The 18,331-nt window shown below is 45.4% G+C and overlaps 1 protein-coding gene across 4 annotated transcripts in view; it reads right to left on the bottom strand.

The window, feature by feature from the left end:
• Window positions 1-18,331, bottom strand: part of LOC147443677 (Zn-dependent exopeptidases superfamily protein) — a 179,868-nt gene that overhangs the window by 123,057 nt on the left and 38,480 nt on the right. For all 4 annotated transcript variants that reach the window (XM_086526479.1, XM_086526478.1, XM_086526480.1 and 1 more), the window contains one exon: window positions 7,585-7,672. In XM_086526479.1, coding sequence (XP_086382605.1) covers window positions 7,585-7,672 — 88 coding nt within the window. The remainder of the gene's footprint in view (window positions 1-7,584; window positions 7,673-18,331) is intronic.

The following is an 18,331-nucleotide window of genomic DNA, read 5'->3' as shown; positions in this document are numbered from 1 at the left end:
AAGCTCTTGACAGGATGAAGACTGGGAGAGCATATGATCATGAGGGCCTAGTAGCTGAGCATTTCATACATGCCAAAGACCTACTAGCAGAGCTTCTAGCAGTTATGTTTAACTGTGCCATGTGTGAGGGCCTACCCGATACCTGGAGCCTATCTACGATAGTACCTATCTTCAAATCAGGAGACCCCATGGAGCCTGGGAATTATCGCACTATTATGATCGGGCACACACTGGCACGTTTGTATGCATCCATTTTTGAGCAAGAGCTGAGTAGATGGGCAGAGAGGGAAGGCATGCGTGCAACTGGGCAGGCAGAATTCAGGAGAGGCTTCTCTACTCATGACCATATCCTAACACTCGGGGGCATCATCGAGGAAGGTAGATCTCATGGGAGACGGATCTATTGTAGCTTTGTGGACTTCCGCAAAGCTTTCGACACGGTACCCAGAGCTAGACTGATGCGCAGATTACAGGAAATGGGAGTACCCACAGAGCTCATTTGGGGGATCATGGCATTATACAGATCAGTAGTAGGGCATGTACGCACCCCGGAGGGACTCTCAATACCGGTTCACTCCACTATTGGGGTGAAGCAAGGTTGCCCACTCTCTCCTACTCTTTTCGGTATGTATGTGGATGAGGTTTCTGACTACATTGACAAGGACGGGGATAGAGGTGCACAGTTGGCAGGGACATGGATTCCACTTTTGTTATATGCGGCAAATATTGTGTTGATCTCCGAATCCCCAGAGGGAATGCAACGCCAACTGGATGCTCTGCATACGTTCGCCCACGAAAGTGGTTTGTCTTTCAACCTTGGTAAAACCAAGGTTATGGTGTTTAATACCACCCCACAATGGATCAGGAGATCAACACCTACATTCACATACGGCAAGGAGACTGTGGAGTACACAGACGCTTACACTTACCTTGGAGTGGTTTTTACTGGACCCACATTCTCACTCAGAAGAGGAACAGAGACCAGACTGACTAGAGCCCACACAGCATTGGGTAGATTGGAGAGGATGTGTTCGCAGGTTCAGTTTCAAGAACCCCGGACAAAGCTCTAGCTCTTTGACACCTTGGTGGCCTCAGCATTGCTCTATGGGGCTGAGATATGGGGACCTTCATTGGATCACCACGGGAGGACGGGTCGCACAGACGGATGGGGGAACATGGAGAAGCCTCTCTTCTCTATGATCTCGCGGCTCATTAGAGCCAAGGCATCAGTACCACTGGCCATTATTCGTGCAGAGCTGGCAGCCCCCCCACTAGTGGTAGAGGCGCTCACCAGATCAATCTCCTTCATAAACCGCACATGGGAACTTCCCAGAGACAGATATGCTCGCATGGCACTTGAGTCCTCCCGACAGTTAGCCATACAAGGAGATACAACATGCTGGTATGGGGAGATGACATCATGGTTTCAGGCGCATGGGTTCAGCATAGACAGGCTGCCACCATTCCAGTATGCATTGGATGCACCACCTCTCATTCTTACACAGTCAGAGATCACCAAGCTCATTCGCCAAGACCTGACCCAGCTAGACACCAGGAGGACATGGATACAACCAGCACAAGAATTGGGCACGAAGATGGCTTTCTATAGAGACCACCTTCTCCAGCTTACGGAAGATGGTTTTGTGATGAGACCCAGATACATGGATACCCACCTATCTCATGGGATACGGTGTGCTATTGGCCAGTTACGCACATCGTCTCACCAGCTGCGGATTGAAACCGGGAGATATAGCGGAGTACCAGCAGAGGCCAAGACATGCCCCTTGTGTGACATGGAACCTGAGACAAAGCTGCATTATACATGCCGCTGCCCCGTCTACTACGAGATACGAGGCCGCTTACACTGCTTGTTCAGAGAGGGTTTTGGACCACTCTCAAGAGTAATGGGATACGAAGATCAAAGATGCCTGGGTCTGTTCTTGCTCGAGCTGCACAGACACACAGAGAGCCTGATGAATGGCGAGGCTAACCAGTCTCAAAGACGGATTACAGACTTCTTCAGAGCAGACACGGGACAGCCGCAAGAGCCACTCCCACAGCAGAGCTCCCCCCCCCCCCCCCCCCCCGTCTCACACCAAAGGCACATTGATTGACCAAGCGATTGAACTGGGGAAATCCAGGCGCCCACGACTGCGCAGGACTACACAGCATCGACGGAGGCTTCATCAAAAGATTCAGAGCACGCTGGCCAAGCATGCACAGCGCCCGGTCAGACTACTAACCATGGAGGAAATTGATGAGATCCGCCAACGACCGATGCTAGATCTTTTGTGATTCAGCTATCCCAACTAGCCGCCCATTCTTGCTTAGTTTTTCGGCTTAGCTCACATCGACCTATCTAGAATCCCATAATATATATCTTTGTTTTGTACTATTGATTAGGTTATTTTGTTACTCTGACTTTGTATCAGATCCACCACCTTGTAACTTTCTGGTCTCATAGGTCACTATGGCTTTTGAAGACGTTAATATAACATTTCATTTCATTTCATTTTCTCTCTCTCTCTCGCTCTCTCTATCTATATATATATATATATATATATATATATATATATATATATATATATATATATATATATATATATATATATATATATATATATATATATATATATATATATATATATATATATATATATATATATATATATATATATATATATATATATATATATATATATATATATATATATATATATATATATATGCTTCGCACAGAGAACTTACAGAGAAAGAGGGATTTACAGAGAGATTTGAAATTATGCCAAATGCTGAATTTTAATCTAAAACAGCAAATTAATGATAAAATACATTGATTCTCATCGAAAACCAGTAAATTCGGTAAGAATCGTTTAATTTTCAGCACTCCCACTTGTTGAATTGCTGAATTTTGTCAAAAATCAGCAAAGAAACACTAATTTTCGCATGCAGGCACACTCATGAGAAGAAAAACCAGCAATTAAACAATCATTTCGTCAAAAATTGCATGGGACAAAGATTATCCGACTCGAACCTATCCGTAGGTGTGCACACAGTCCCTCGTGCAGCCAAGCCGGCTCTGATACCATGAAATGAACGCGGAGAAAGGATCTCCCGGCTACACAGACCGCCTACAGATACGCGTCGGAAGAACCACTCGACCATAGCCACCAGCCAGCAGCTCCCCCGGGCTGGGGCCAACGTCCAAGGACGTAGACGTGCACCTGTAAGACCGAGCGTCCCATACCACCCGGCCTCACCTTCTCAAAGTGACCTCGCACACTCCTAGCCTCGCGGGCTAGCCACTGGCACTCTGCCAGTGGGGGTCGATAACTCCAAATGAGGCCTTGGCCTCCCTTTTATAATAATGGCCGACCACACTGGCCGTGTTCACACTACGTCCGCCCGGACACTGGACGCCCATCCCGACGGCATCTGGGCTAGATCCCCTCTCCTGTGAGCGGGACATAACACAAGGGCCTCTCCATATTACTCCATCCAGCACTGCCAACAGATGGTCCCCAAACCTGAACCCCGTAGTGCATAATTGAAGCGACCAAAGTGTCGAAGAGCAAGAGCTTTGTTTGAGGTTCCTGGAACTGAACCTACGAACAAATCCTCTCTAAACCGCCTAGGGCTGCATAGGCACGAGTCAATCTAGTATCTGCTGCCACTTTCTGTGTGAACCTCGGTCCACTGAAGACCACCCCAAGATATGTGTATGCATCAGTGTACTCCATACTGTCCTGAACGTATGTGAATGTAAGTGTTGATCTCCTGACCCACTGTGGTGTGGTATTAACTACCATGACCTTGGTTTTACCAAGGCTAACAGACAATCCACTATCCCTTGCAAAACTATGCAAAGGGAGATTGAGGCACTTGCCAGATCAGTATCATTTGTACACTGCTTGTGGGACACCACCAGGGACAGATATGCTAGGCTTGCTCTTGAGTAATCCAGACAGCTGGCATTACAAGGAGATACATCATGTTGGTATGCACAGATGAGCTCATGGTTTCAGAGGCATGGTCTCAGCATGGACAGGCTGCCCCCTTTCCAATATTCTCTTGATGCACCATCTTTGACTCTTACACAAGTGGAGATTATTAGACTCATTCGGCAGGATCTTATCCAGCTTGATACCAGGAGGACATGGATAAAGCCACCACGGGAAATGGGTACGAAGAGGGATTTCTATAGAGAGCATCTTCTCCAACGCACGACAGACGGCTTTGTCACACGGCCCAGCTACATGGACACACATCTATCTCATGGGTTACGATGTGCCATAGGCCAGATACGCACATCTTCACACCAGCTTGGGATTGAGACAGGTAGATTCAAAGGCATACCAGCAGACAGGAGGATATGTCAGTTATGCCATGCAGAGCCTGAGACATAGTTTCACTTCATATGTCACTGCACAGTCTACTATGAGATTCGGGGACGCTCTCACTGTTTATTCAGAGATGGTTTTGACTCATTAGATAGAGTCATGAGATATCAGGATCAGAGATGTCTCGGATAATTTCAACTTGAGATACAGAGACATAGAGACTCTCTATTGAGAGGACATAGACAGAGACAGTCCCAGACACGCATTTCAGATTTCTTGAGTCCGAGTACCACAGAGGCAAAGGGGCCACCGCCATGCATTGGAGCTTGGCTCTTGGTTGGATTTGCATCACAAAGCCAAGAGTTGTTGGTGCAGGCCTCCCTTCTCATTAAAGCTTGAGAATGAGAGAGAGTCTTCTTTACTTCACACATGAGATTTTGTGAGTGTGTGTGAGATAATGCCTTGCCAAAATCCTACATTCTTTAGCCACTTGGGCCACATTGGCCTTCAAGTGGGAGATTGTTGGGTTTTAAGCCTAGTGGCCGCCAGGCAATGGCCTATAACCAAACAATAGAAGTAAAAATGGCCGGCCGCCCATCTTTACTTCTATTGTTTGGTTATAATGAAGAATAAGGAGAAGAGAGATAACACTCTCTAAAGCTCCACCCAAACCTACTGTGTATGTTCTCCTCATCCCCTTCCCCTTCTCTCCTTCACTTGCATCACGGATCACCGCATCTACACTGGGGCCCCATCGGATGGGGTCCCATAAGTTAGCGGGAACTCCTCTTTAAAAATAGGCCACTCGGCAAGACTTTGCCAGTCGGTAAAAGTTGTTTTGCTGCTGCTGCTTCTTGTTCTTAGGGTTTAGGCCCCTCGGCCGGGATCTGCAAGTTGGCTCCGTTCTTCAGTGGCTTGACAGGTCAGCAATTTGTGACCCGCAATGGGGGAACTGGTGGCAAACAAGGAGGCACAGGTGGTGCAAAATCAAAAGGTGCAACCATATATCGGAAAACTCGCCCATCAGGATAGAAGCTTTTGTGGGTGTCGAGAAGAAGCTCTTGTATTGTCTGGTGCCAGAGAAAGCAAACCCTCAAACATCGATGGTGGCAACATGGAGTTCAAGAGCTGTTGGAAGCTCTGCGGAATAGGTATATTCTATTGTAGATGCTTCGAGAGGATGTCGCGAAGTTGATCAAGGAGGAACTGCAAATACTCGGTTGAATCAAAAAACACCATCTTTGTCTGTTCCTGTAGGATTGGTTTTCTTGTCAACACAGCAAACGACTGAAGCTCTGATACCACTCTAACCAACCGGCACCACGTGCCAACTAAAACGAAAAGATCTAAAACAAACTTTAGCATTTCAACACAACAAAATAGAGACAGACATAGAGAATCCATATAGTAGACATGGGCATTGGCCCCAAAACCTTGGCGCCCCTCTTGGTACTTGGGGGCTGCACCTTACAAAATCTTAGGTATCACCTGGGATCAATGGTTAATAAAAAAACACATCTACATATTTTTTGATTTTGAATAGAACCACTCCTCTTTCTTTACAGACTTACAAGTTTTTTAAAAATTGGATTAAAACCCCTCTTGTAAGTGTAAATTTTTAGATTCCACTTGGAATAATACACCTTCCTATCAAGCGTACAGGATACACCTACATATCTACAAGGTACACCGCTCAGGTTTCGGTATTTCTTGTATAATGCTCTTGACAAAGGTACAATTGCCGAAGAGAGCCGCTCTGCAATCTGCACTTGCTAGATCTCCCAGACAGGTTCCTCGAGGCACTTATTCAAAAGCCCCAGGCCCTGAAAAGCATCCAATTTAAAAGCTAGCGCTGAAAAGCACTTTTCCTTGCATGTGGGTTGCCACGTCAGAATCCCGGATTTCACACCACAAATTATGGAAACCCGTCCTCTATGGGCAACCATGCCAATAAAAAGGGGGAGCCTCTCCCATGACCAAATCCTCTCATTTTATTTCTCACTAGTCTATTGACTCCCCCTCACTCTCTTCCATCTACCCTCTTCCCTTGCTACTTTAGCACTCATTGAGCATGCCACTGGAGGAGAAACCCTCTTCTACTTCTCATACCTCTCTATCTCTCTCCACCATGGCATCAGTCGATGCTCATCTGCACGATGATGACATTGCCAGCAAAGATCAACCCCTGGAGAACAAGGCTTCTCTAGACTCCACACAACAACGTCAATTGGACTCTTCTCAAGAATAAGACTCTGCTCTCCTTTCTACCAATCAAGCACAGCTGCAAGAGATGCACAATCAGTGTCAAAGCTTCATTCCATGCAATCTACCTTCCCTACTACTTTGCAGACGCTTCCTCTTCAATTCCATCATGAGGCTTTCCAAGGGGAGTAGAACGAATGCAAAGAGACTTGCATTGATTCACTGGCTCTGTCTTGTTGGAAAGCATACTTCAGTTTGTATAAGTTCAATGACGCACAATGCAGCAGATGCAGTCGCGCTCCAAGCCCAAGGGAAGGTGTTTGTGTGGTGGCTGTCCCAAGCTGGTTAACTTGGACGGAATTCCAACAACCTTTCAAGAAGAATATGTCCGAGTACACAAGATTAAGTGCTTCAAGAAGCTATTCAAGTGACAAATGGGGAAAAAGACTCTTGAGGCTTACTCCTAGAAAATCAAGTATCTCTAACACAAAACAAAGGCCTTGAATGATCCACAAGTGGTCCTCTATTTGCTCTATCTGCTTGGACCACCACCAAAATGTGAAAGTGAGGGGCTGCGACATCTACAAGTTCGCCAAGACCTATAACAACATTTTGTGCTATGACTCAATGAGGCTCCTGTTGCAGCTCCAAGCCACTCTGAAGATCGGATCCGAACGAGCAAGAAGAAACCTACAGACCGGTCACTCTCCTCAAAGAGGAGTTGAAGAACTGCTCGGTAGTTCAAGCCCAAGACTATAGAACGAATTCCTCGAGTAGTACTTACTTCCGAACCTTCAATAGATTGTATTATTCCGCCTCCTGTTGCTCCTCTTGTGTTCAACTCTATTTACTCTGCTCTTCATTTTCATCTATGTACTGATCAAAATTTGATGTCCATAGAAGATTCACCAACACAATTAGAACACTTCAAGCCAAAGGACACACATAATTCAAACTTGTGAAAAACATGCCAGAGACGATTAAAACCATTACAAATCTCAATAAAACATCACTGTCATAATGTATCATCTTTTCCACTTACCAGGCCCTCCCGTCCCTGCACTTTCTAGATTGATCAAAGCTCCAATAGTTGACCGCCACTTATGAGTGGTCATAAAACCATGACAAGCCTGGAAGTTACAAATTTCTAACAAAGATCACAAAAAAGAAAATGCAATTCCTTCAGTTTTTAATTAGCTCTCTTATCAAACATTACAAGACAATTGTGTTGCTAAGCAGTTGAGTTTATCATTTATGTAAGAATCATAACAATCAGATGCACGAAAAAACAAGGCATACAAAACTAAAAAACGATATACAGATCGTCGGAAACTGATGGTAGAAACAAGAGCCGCCAAGATGGTGCAGTATTTAACCTTGGATACCAGGTCCTTGACTCTCCAAAGATCTGAACTATAAGCAAGGTCTCAACAAGCTTCAAAGTGCTCCCCTCTCTTCTCCCAAGCCCTTGGAGAGAGGGTAATGGATTAGTTCCTCTCCCTTATCAATGTGAGTATAATCATCTGCCAACTCTCTTTTGAGCAGAAGATTTCTGGCACTTAAGCTGTCCACATCTCGTACACCAAGTGGACCTGATGATACAAGCAAATGTACCAATAAACTCTTCATAGCTAGGAGTCCGAGACTCCATCCAGGTGCTACCACTATAATTCACCCTGAATATGAACTCACAACTGCCTACAGCATGCTGAAACATCAGCTTCTTCTACTGCACAATATAGCCAATCTAAGGCACCCCTCTCTGAAACATCCTATTTCCTTTCCAAACCCACTGTCAAGCCTCTATGCAATATATGAAAGTCCCCAATGTAAGGCATCCACTGCGACCATTTTTTAGTAAAACGACTCTAAAAATAATGTATTAGCCTCTACATGTGCAGAGGAAGATTCTGTGGATTGTATGAAGATTCTGTGTAGTGTATAATGCCTACAGACTCTCAGGAACTCTACAGAAAGACCTGTAAACTCCTACAAGAAGAGTTAAGAGTCACCCTTTCTGATGTACATGAGGCTTAACAAAAATTCTAACAACATTTACATACATTTATGTCACCACAACGAGACAGGAATTTTGGCTGGATGTGTGTCATTCCTAGCTTCAACAAAAAAATGCCCGAAACGACAAGCTAGAGGACCATAAAGTATATGGATATCTTCATGCACATTCAGTGGGCACACTTGTATGCACATGATCTGAACCTTACTATGTAGTGCAAAAATAAAGTCGGAATGCAAATTTCTAAGAGACCAAGCACTGAGATAGACATTGGCTAACAATCCTTTCCCCCAAACCTATGGTGCATGCATGGAAAATCTCGTGAATCACAAGGCCAAGAGTCCAATTGTTCCCCTCGATACTGAGTACAATAACCCTCTTCCAACTGCATGCCTTAATATGCTCCTTTGGCAGTTACCATGGCTAAAATCCACTAGCCCTTTTTCTGCAACATCAAAATAGGCTACCTGACACCAATGTGTACCCCAAGGAGGTGTGGTGCGGTGCTTCCCGACGGATCAAATACCAGCTCTCTCCTCTGATCATGCCAAAACTGCAGTCCATAGAGACATCATCCTGAATCCCTGTTCTAAAACACACCAGCCGTATCTCCAGGCGTCGCATCATATGGCTGAAAAATGCTTCTCCACTGCATAAGAAGAGCTCCTCTTCATCAAATAATCACATGCATCAAACATAATATATTGTGACGATGGAGGCATGAGTCAGGACATCATACCATTCCATGGACTACATTCACCACCAATCCTTTGGTGCAATTAAAGCTCGCCTCTTAATGCAAAATATTGACATGTGACAGCATGGAATGACCCATCTGACTGCCATCATGCTTTAAAGGGATCTTCAGTGCATGTCTAAAACCAAGATCTCTATGCCACTTTCATGTCTCAGCCCAATTATAATGCCAACGATACGCTCGCTCTAGTATCACATTGGTCCACAAGATGCAAACCATAGAAAGTCAAAGACTAGCCTCTACAACTTTCGCATGCAAGCACTCCTACCATACTAGCGACAAAAAGGCGAGCAACACTACAAGAGCTAGCTTCCTCCAAATGGCATGAGTACTAACTGCTACTTTGCAAAGACATCTAGGGCAACCACTAGACCTATCTTGCCCTGCCCACTCTAAGCCTTGTTGCAAGTTGAACGTCCATGTGGGTAACACTTCCTAGGACGTTACCCATCCCGGTACTTTTCCTACACATACGCACTTCAAAAAAAGATAACCCAAACAGGGCTCGCCATTGATACCCCAATAAGGTGTTGGAGAGCTCTGGTCTACCGATTTAAGTCATCTAGCAGGAGTGCAGTGCACGCACGACAAGGGAACTGCACCCAAGGAAGACCACCCAGCACTGCTCCTACTGCCTAGCAAAAATGCTCCGACAGATCTGGAAAAATAGCCAGAAGGCTGAGCCAAAAATACTATAGAAAGATATCTCCAACCTGCCTACCACTCGGCCAATCTGCACCGAGGGGCTACCCCATGAGGGTGCCCCTCTTGGGCTCAACTGCATTGTACCAGAGTGGTAACCCCCTGCAACCTATATAAGTCCCAAGCAGGCTGCTTGACCCAACATCAGCATCCCACAACCTAATATCAGGTCTTGGAAAGGAAGACGGGCCGAGGGAGCTTGAGTGGGCAATCTACAGCTGTAAGGTGAGGATTTCATGGATGAGGAATCAGGATATCTGCAACAGAACTTCAAGGCCAAACAATATTATACCATCCAACCGATACCCTCAAAATACATCCGAAAAGTAAAATGTCCACTGGAAGTGAACCCAGCTCTAGCAAGAATCTCCTCAACTCGACCGACTTACAAGTCGTATAACCAGCATCTCCAAAAGGTATTGATGCTGACCGCTCCAGGAGATAGCATCAAAGTTGCACGTGAAGGCATAAACTGCAAGCATCTCGATCATTTCCCAACTCATACATACTCCACCCTGGAGGAAAGATTCAGAAATCTGCACCTCCAGTCACATACGACATCCCAGAATCTCCAAACCACTATGGGAAGTCCAAAGACTGCGGACAACCAAGGCTACAGAGAAATCAACTATCTGACGACAAAGAACCAAAGAACTACACCAATCACTACATATCATGAATGAACTGCAAAGTACATCTCTCACATGACACATCCAACCCTATGTGTCCATGGGCAAGCTATAGCACGACAAGGGTTCAGTCAATCCAGTCAATCCAGATTAGCAAGTGTTCTAGCACTTTTGTGAGTCTGTTCACAGACCGTGCATGCCCAGGCACTTAGTGTAGATGCATATCCTCTGGTTGCACACAGCATGATCATAAGCATTCCCATCAGAATCCATCACAATCCTTCAGGGGAATTTTCCACTGCATTTAACCTATTTTCCCTATTTTTGACATTTTTCACTTATTAATTTAAGTGACTTTTGTTGGAAAGTAGGTAGGGCAAATTGAGTAAATTTGTATATAAGCAAACCTAGGGTAGCACTGATTAGCAGAAGAGCAAGGAGAACACAGGCCACAGGCAGCAGGTTCCCCCTCTCTCTCTCAGCAAGACTCCCCCCTTTTGGTGGCATTTTCCCTCCAAGCAAGAACCTCAGCATCCTAGCGTTTTTCATCAAGTCATCCTCGAAGACCCTAGCCACCTGACGTTTTCAGCCATAGCCTCATCGCCAAGATCTCCCTGCATCCAGAAGCCTCATCGCCATAGTACTCCCCTTGCTGGCTTTTTTCAGCAGACCCTGATCGCCCACACCCCGGGTGTTGTCAGCAGAGCATAGCAGCAGATTTTCAGCGTTTTGACCCCCCCAAAACAGCGGTTTTCAGCCAGCAGGAATCAGCCCCAAACCAGCATTTTTGGTTTTCAGCAGATTTCAGCCATTTGCGTTTTTGGACAGCAGATAGAGTGCATCAGTTTTCAGCCCTTGAGTCGGTCTCGTCATCCCCGTCGCCGACATCGACATAGCCTAGACTTGCATCAGTCACATGCATCCACTTTGTACCGGTTTGTGCAATCAATATCGTCAACAAGAGTGGGGAGGGTTTTACGTCTCTGGTGTCGTATTCTCTTCTCTCTCTATCTCTCAGTCTCATACACTTTCACGCACAGTGTCCATTCACTTGTTTGTGATCATTGCACTCTCTCATTAAGAACGGAAGGCTCTCCCTTCCATAAGAACAAAAGGAACCTTGAGCACAGTACGGAGCACTCATCTTGAGAGAAGTACAACATTCATTCTGCTGTACCTTACATTGGTATCAGAGCTTTGGCACTGTTTTGTATCACTCAAGGAAAGAACCACAAGAATTTTTTTTGCTTGTTGAGGTCGCACGAACCCAAGTTCGCTTGGGCGTGTCGATTCCTAATCGTGTTTTTGAAGAGTGACAGGAATCCCAGGAAAGAAGGCTTGTCCAGCCTCCCCTTGTGCCTCTTTTCACTCATTGAGAGCAGACCGTGCACTTAGTGGCCGGCCAATGGACGTGAGGTGGAAAAAAGCAACCTTGGTGTGAGCGCAAAGCCGCCAAGGGGTGCGCCCGCAGAAAAGAGCAAAACTCGGGTGAAGAGAAGATCCTTCTCAAACACAGATTGCAAGCAAAAGAAGACCCACAAGAACCCAAGAACCCAAGATCCGCAAGCACCCAAGTTCCTCGTTAACTTAAGAACCAAAGATCATAGTGCATGGTCATCACCCAAAGCAGAATGGATACTTCGCATACAGGTGATGAGCATGAGAGAGGCGACTAAGAATTTTTCCCACTAGGAGGTTTTTCCGACCCTCCCCCTTCTCCATCTACGCCACGAGTTGTACCAAATCCTAAGGAGGCGATGGTGTCACGTGACACATCCAACCCTCTGTGTCCGTGGACAAGCTACAACATGACCACGGTTCGGTTCAGTCAAGTCAGTCTAGAATAGAAAGTGATCTAGCACTTTTGTGAGTCTGTTCGCAAACCATGCATGCCCAGACACTTAGTAGATGTATATCCTCCGGTTGCACACAGCATGATCACCAGCATTCCCATCAGAATCCATCACGGGAATTTTCCAGTGCATTAAACCTATTTTCCCTATTTTTGACATTTTTCACTTACTTATTAAGTGACTTTTGTTGGAAAGTAGGTAGAGAAAAATTTTGCTAAGATAATATATAAGCAAACCAAAGTTAGCACTTTCTGGCAGAAGAGGCAGCAGGAGCACTCGCTCAACAGGCAACTTCTCAGCAGAACCCAAGAGGCCTAGCGTTTTCTGCATCAGCAGGACAGTCCTAGCGTTTTTTGTCTACGAGACGAGCCTTGGCGATTTGTGCACAACAGATCAGCCCGGCGTCAACACGACACGGCAAATTACCCTAGCGTTTGGCATTTTTAGGACAACCGGCGACAGCAGAAGACAATTTCAGCCCTAGCATTTTTGGTTTGCATCACCACCTCATTGTTTTTGCAGATCATCGCAACGGAACATCAAGAACCACCAACGTTTTCAGTTTTCAGCCTTTAGACACTGCAAAAGAACCCCCGAACCTCACAGATCTCACCTTCCCGCAGCAGTTCCTCGCCACACGGTCAGTTTCCACAAGGTTTACACTTTCAGCCCGGAAAACGCAAATGCTGACAAGTCGTCGTCGTCGTACCGTCGTCATCGACATTGTCACTGACATAGAGTCAGAATTCAGCAGATAAAGATTTGCAGATTTCAGCCTTAGCATTCTCAGATTTCAACCCGTCTCATTGTCGTCCTCATCGTCGGCAAGTCCAAAGCATTGTAGAGATTTGTGCAATCATAAGTAGACCGCTCTCGCCATAGAAAGTGGGGCCTTCGGAGGAGGGTTTGACAACATTCTGGTGTCATATTCTCTTCTCTCTATCTCTCAATCTCAGTACCTTCATTCACAGTGTTCAACATTTTGTTTGTGTCCATTGCACTCTCTCACTAAAGAAACGAAAGGCTCTCCCTTCTGTAAGTAAAAGGAACCCTTGAGCACAATTCGGAGCACTCATCTTGAGCAAAGTTCAAACATTCACTTCCGTTGCACCTTACAGATGGTCAAGTCGATGTTGGACATGATGGCACAACAACAAGAAGCGAATCGAGTTGCGTTGGCACAACAACAAGAAGCGACTCGCGTTGCGCTGGCACAACAAGAAGCGACTCGCGTTGCCTGGCACAACAAGAAGCGAATCGCATTGCTTTGGAACGCGAGCGCGATGCACGAAAAGAAAGAAGGAAGCCGAAGCAAGACCAGCGGCCTTGGAGGCCAATCGAGAGGTTCAAAGGGACCTCCGCACTCAAGAATTGGTTCGACAAGTTCTTGCCTCGCAGTCTGAACCAGCCAAAGATGTTGGTAGTTCCTCAAGTGGCACAAGCCGGGATGCGGACTCGAACAACCCAATCACAGAGAAGCTGACTTTCAGTAAGTATGATGGTAAGATGGATGCTACAGTTATTCATTCTTGGTTGCATCAATTCAATGCTTATTTTGCAGCAACTAAGAATACCGGGAATAGCAAGGTTTTGACGGCAGCTATGTACCTTGCCGGTGGTGCCATAAATTGGTACCACGCATGGCAAGAGGCACAGTTGGCCGCGCGCTTAGAGGAAGCCGACGAATTCACGCCCCTTTCCTTCAATTGGCCTGATTTCCAAGACAAGCTCAAGGCGTGGTTTATGCCACCTCAGTACCTCGCACGATTGAAGGACGATTGGCGCGGTCTCAAGCAAAATGATATGCCAGTTACGTCTTTCTCTAATCGTGTATTGCAGCTAGGTACCCAATTACGCAAGTCGTATGATGAGCCCAAAGAGGCATTCCTTTATGGATTGGACGAGTATATCAAGTATGATGTTGAGGTGCTCGATCTAATCGATCTCAACAAGGCGGTAGCGATTGCTCTCGCACAAGAGATGAAGCACAACAAAGGAAAGCCTAGAGAGAACAAGACTTCCACAAGTACCTCTCAGACTTCTCACAACCCTCAGAACGGTAAGAACGGTAAGAATGGTAAGAACGGTAACTCTTCTAACCAATCTTCCAACAGTCTCTCAAAAAAGAACTCTTCCAATGAACCTAAGGGTAAGGCTAACACAATTGCTAAACGTAACCTCACTCCAAATGAAAAGGTAGCACAAGGAATTTTAGGAGGATACATCACGTCGGAAGAGCAAAGCACTTATTCTAAGGAAGGTCGTTGTTTTCATTGTCACATTAAGGGTCACATAAAAAAAACATGTCTTAAGCTTGACTCTAATGAATCTAAAGAATCCACAAAACCCACTTCCTCTGTCAATGCAATCAATGACAACACAAGTGTGCCCCAAGTTTCTCCTGACCCTCCCATTGATGAGTCTCTCATTAGATATTATGGTCATATGACGGGGCAGTGTTTTGTCATATTGTTTGACCCAGGCAGTATGCATGATGTGATCAGTCCCTCTCTTGTTGAGAGAGCCCGCCTAGAGGTTAGTCAGAAATCTCCTCTCGAGGTCTCTGGCTTCGCTCCCGGTATGGACTCTCTCATCACGAAAGAGTGCCTTGATGTGTTGTTTACAGTTCAACAAGCTGCTTTCCGTAGAAAATTTTTGGTCTCTCCTCTCTCAGGATGTGATATGATTTTGGGCATTCGATGGTTTTGTGAGCATAACCCTCTCATTGATTGGGCGAAAAATATGTTCACTTTCAATGCCAAAAGTGACTCTCCTATTGTCATTCGTGGAGAGCAAGTTGTTCATTCTCTATCTCCCATTGCTAATGTACAGGCGAAGATTTAACGGATTCAGGAGAAGGCGACTCTCTCAGTCTCTTCTTCTCCAAAGCATGACACACAGAATTTGCATGATGATAAGCATGATGATTTGAATGATAATGATGAGCATGATGATTTGGATGACAATGACAAGCATGATGATTTGTATGATCAAGATGTGATTTCTCACAAGCATGATGATGTGCATAAAGATGATGTGATTGTTCACAAGGATGATGTGTTAGTTGACACTTTTTCTAGCGAAGCTAACCTCTTTGCAGATCCGAACCATCACGAAGAATCGATCTTGGCTTTCGAGTCGAGCTCCACAGAACCCCCACAAGAAGATTCGATAGATCCCGACGAACCGATCTTGGCTCTCGAGCCTAGGTCCAAAGAACCCTCACAGGAAGTATTATGTGTTCGAATGATTAGTCAGCACACATTGTTCGAGTGTTTCATTCGTGATGCTTTCCTGTATTTTAGTCACCGCCCTTATGTGATCCCTTTTCCTAGGCATGACATATTGTACGTTGAGTACGTTTCACTCATGAATGAGCACGGATGTATGCGGATTTTTCATGAAAAGCTGAAAAGTATGCATTCAAGGAAGTCACATTTTATGTCCCTTCCTTGCACGACACAGTTGTAGATAGAGCACATGAAAGTATGAGCACCAAGCATGGGCATTTCCATTGTGCCTTACCACAGTTGATTGATTTAAAATAGCACGACAAGATTCGATCTCATTGTTTGCGTGTGTGTGGTGAACAGTTTGGCACTCCGTCTCTTTGTTCATCTACATTACATGCTTAGTCTTTGAGGAAGACAAGATTTTTTCCACTCACTTTACATGGAAGAGGTATGTTCATGGTTTTGTGTTGGAAATGATTTCAAGAATTTTCAGCCATGGAGATTCTTGAAGAAGAAAGAAGCACGACTCTCGACGAAGTTGAAGCATCAAAGGAGCCTCAGAAGACTCTGTCGCTTTCGGCGCGACCCAAAGAAGTAAGCGTTGCAAACCTTTATGAAGTTCAAGTACCGCACGAACCACATATCAGAGTGGGAGTGGGCTGGCGAAGAGTCCCTTCCAGGATTCCGGATGCTATTGGCGATCTCCCTCGACGCCATACAGTTCGGTATCAATACCTCACTTTGAAAAGGAGGGGATGTTACGTGACACATCAAACCCTATGTGTCCGTGGACAAGCTACAGCACGACAAGCGTTCAATCAATCCAATCAGTCTAAACTAGCAAGTGTTCTGGCACTTTTGTGAGTCTGTTCACAAACCGTGCATGCCCAGGCACTTAGTGTAGATGCATATCCTCTCGTTGCACACAGCATGATCATAAGCATTCCCATCAAAATCCTTCAGGGGAATTTTCCAGTGCATTTAACCTATTTTCCCTATTTTTGACATTTTTCACTTATTAATTTAAGTGACTTTTGTTGGAAAGTAGGTAGGGCAAATTGAGTTTTCATCAAGTCATCCTCGCCATGAAGACCCCAGCCACCTAGCGTTTTCAGCCATAGCCTCATCGCCAAGATCTCCCTCAATCCAGCATTTTTTATCAAGAAGCCTCATCACCATAGTACTCCCCTTGCTGGCGTTTTTCAGCAGACCCTGATCGCCCACACCCCTGGCGTTTTCAGCAGAGCATAGCATCAGATTTTCAGCGTTTTGACCCCCCCAAAACAGCGGTTTTCAGCCAGCAGGAATCAGCCCCAAACCAGCGTTTTTGGTTTTCAGCAGATTTCAGCCATTTGCGTTTTTGGACAGCAGATAGAGTGCATCAGTTTTCAGCCCTTGAGTCGGTCTCGTCATCCTCGTCGTCGACATCGACATAACCTAGACTTGCATCAGTCACATGCATCCACTTTGTACCGGTTTGTGCAATCAATAGTAGACCACTCTCGCCAACGAGAGTGGGGCCTTCGGAGGAGGGTTTTACGTCTCTGGTGTCGTATTCTCTTCTCTCTCTATCTCTCAGTCTCATACACTTTCACGCACAATGTCCATTCACTTGTGTGTGATCATTGCACTCTCTCATTAAGAGCGGAAGGCTCTCCCTTCCATAAGAACAAAAGGAACCTTGAGCATAGTACGGAGCACTCATCTTGAGAAAAGTACAACATTCATTCCGCTGCACCTTACAACATCTAAAGAAACTCCGTCGGAATTGAGAGTGTGAATTATTATTGATCTTCCTCTATCTGGAACAATTCGCAAGTGAACATCACCTCATTGATCAGATACATACAGCAACAAAAATTGCACATCAATACTGAGACTGCAATTAATATGGCAAGATCAACAAACCCTGCACAACACAAGGTGTTGTAGCATAAGGAAGTAGTCCAGGAAAGTGACTCCCAAGCTAGCTCCACATCCCCCTGAAAGGGAAGAATGTCCAGGCAATGGATAACTGTCACAACTCTCCAGCAGTCTCTCCCTGTGCAACAGTCAACCGGATCACCCAAGGTAGGTTACTTCGGAAAAAAATGAACCTGAATTGTGGAACCAAATTGTCAAAAAGAATTGTCTCTCCATTGTGAAGGATGCTCAAGCTAACTATAATTGGTTCTTAGTTCAAGAAGGACCACTATCTACCTATACAAGAACTCCATGTCGGTCTAAGGATAAGGGAAGTAGGTGTGTCATGAATGGTACAGACTCCATAGATCAATCTGGAAGACTAACATAGGAACTACTACTCGGATGCACTACAAAGAGCAACCGTCACACCAGAAATCCAAAAGACCAAGCAACCACCGAAGTGGCTCAAGAAAACATCCGCCATGATAATATTTGCAATTTGAACTTAAGCACACTGTCACAAACTGCTGACATGTCAAGCCACTGAAGACCTGATGCGACGTGCAGATCCCGACTCAGGGACCTAAATCCTAAGTGAAGAAACAATAGTAGAAGAAGAAGAAGCAAAAGCAGAAGTTCTTACCAACTTACAGATCCTTGCCGAGTGCGGGCAAACCTTTAAAAGAAGTCTTT

The sequence above is a fragment of the Adiantum capillus-veneris genome, chromosome 13 (genome assembly GCF_014529385.1).
Source record: "Adiantum capillus-veneris isolate H3 chromosome 13, ASM1452938v2, whole genome shotgun sequence".
NCBI lineage: Eukaryota > Viridiplantae > Streptophyta > Polypodiopsida > Polypodiales > Pteridaceae > Adiantum > Adiantum capillus-veneris.
The sequence above is the reverse complement of the archived record's forward strand: the minus strand, read 5'-3'. Positions and strand labels throughout refer to the sequence as shown.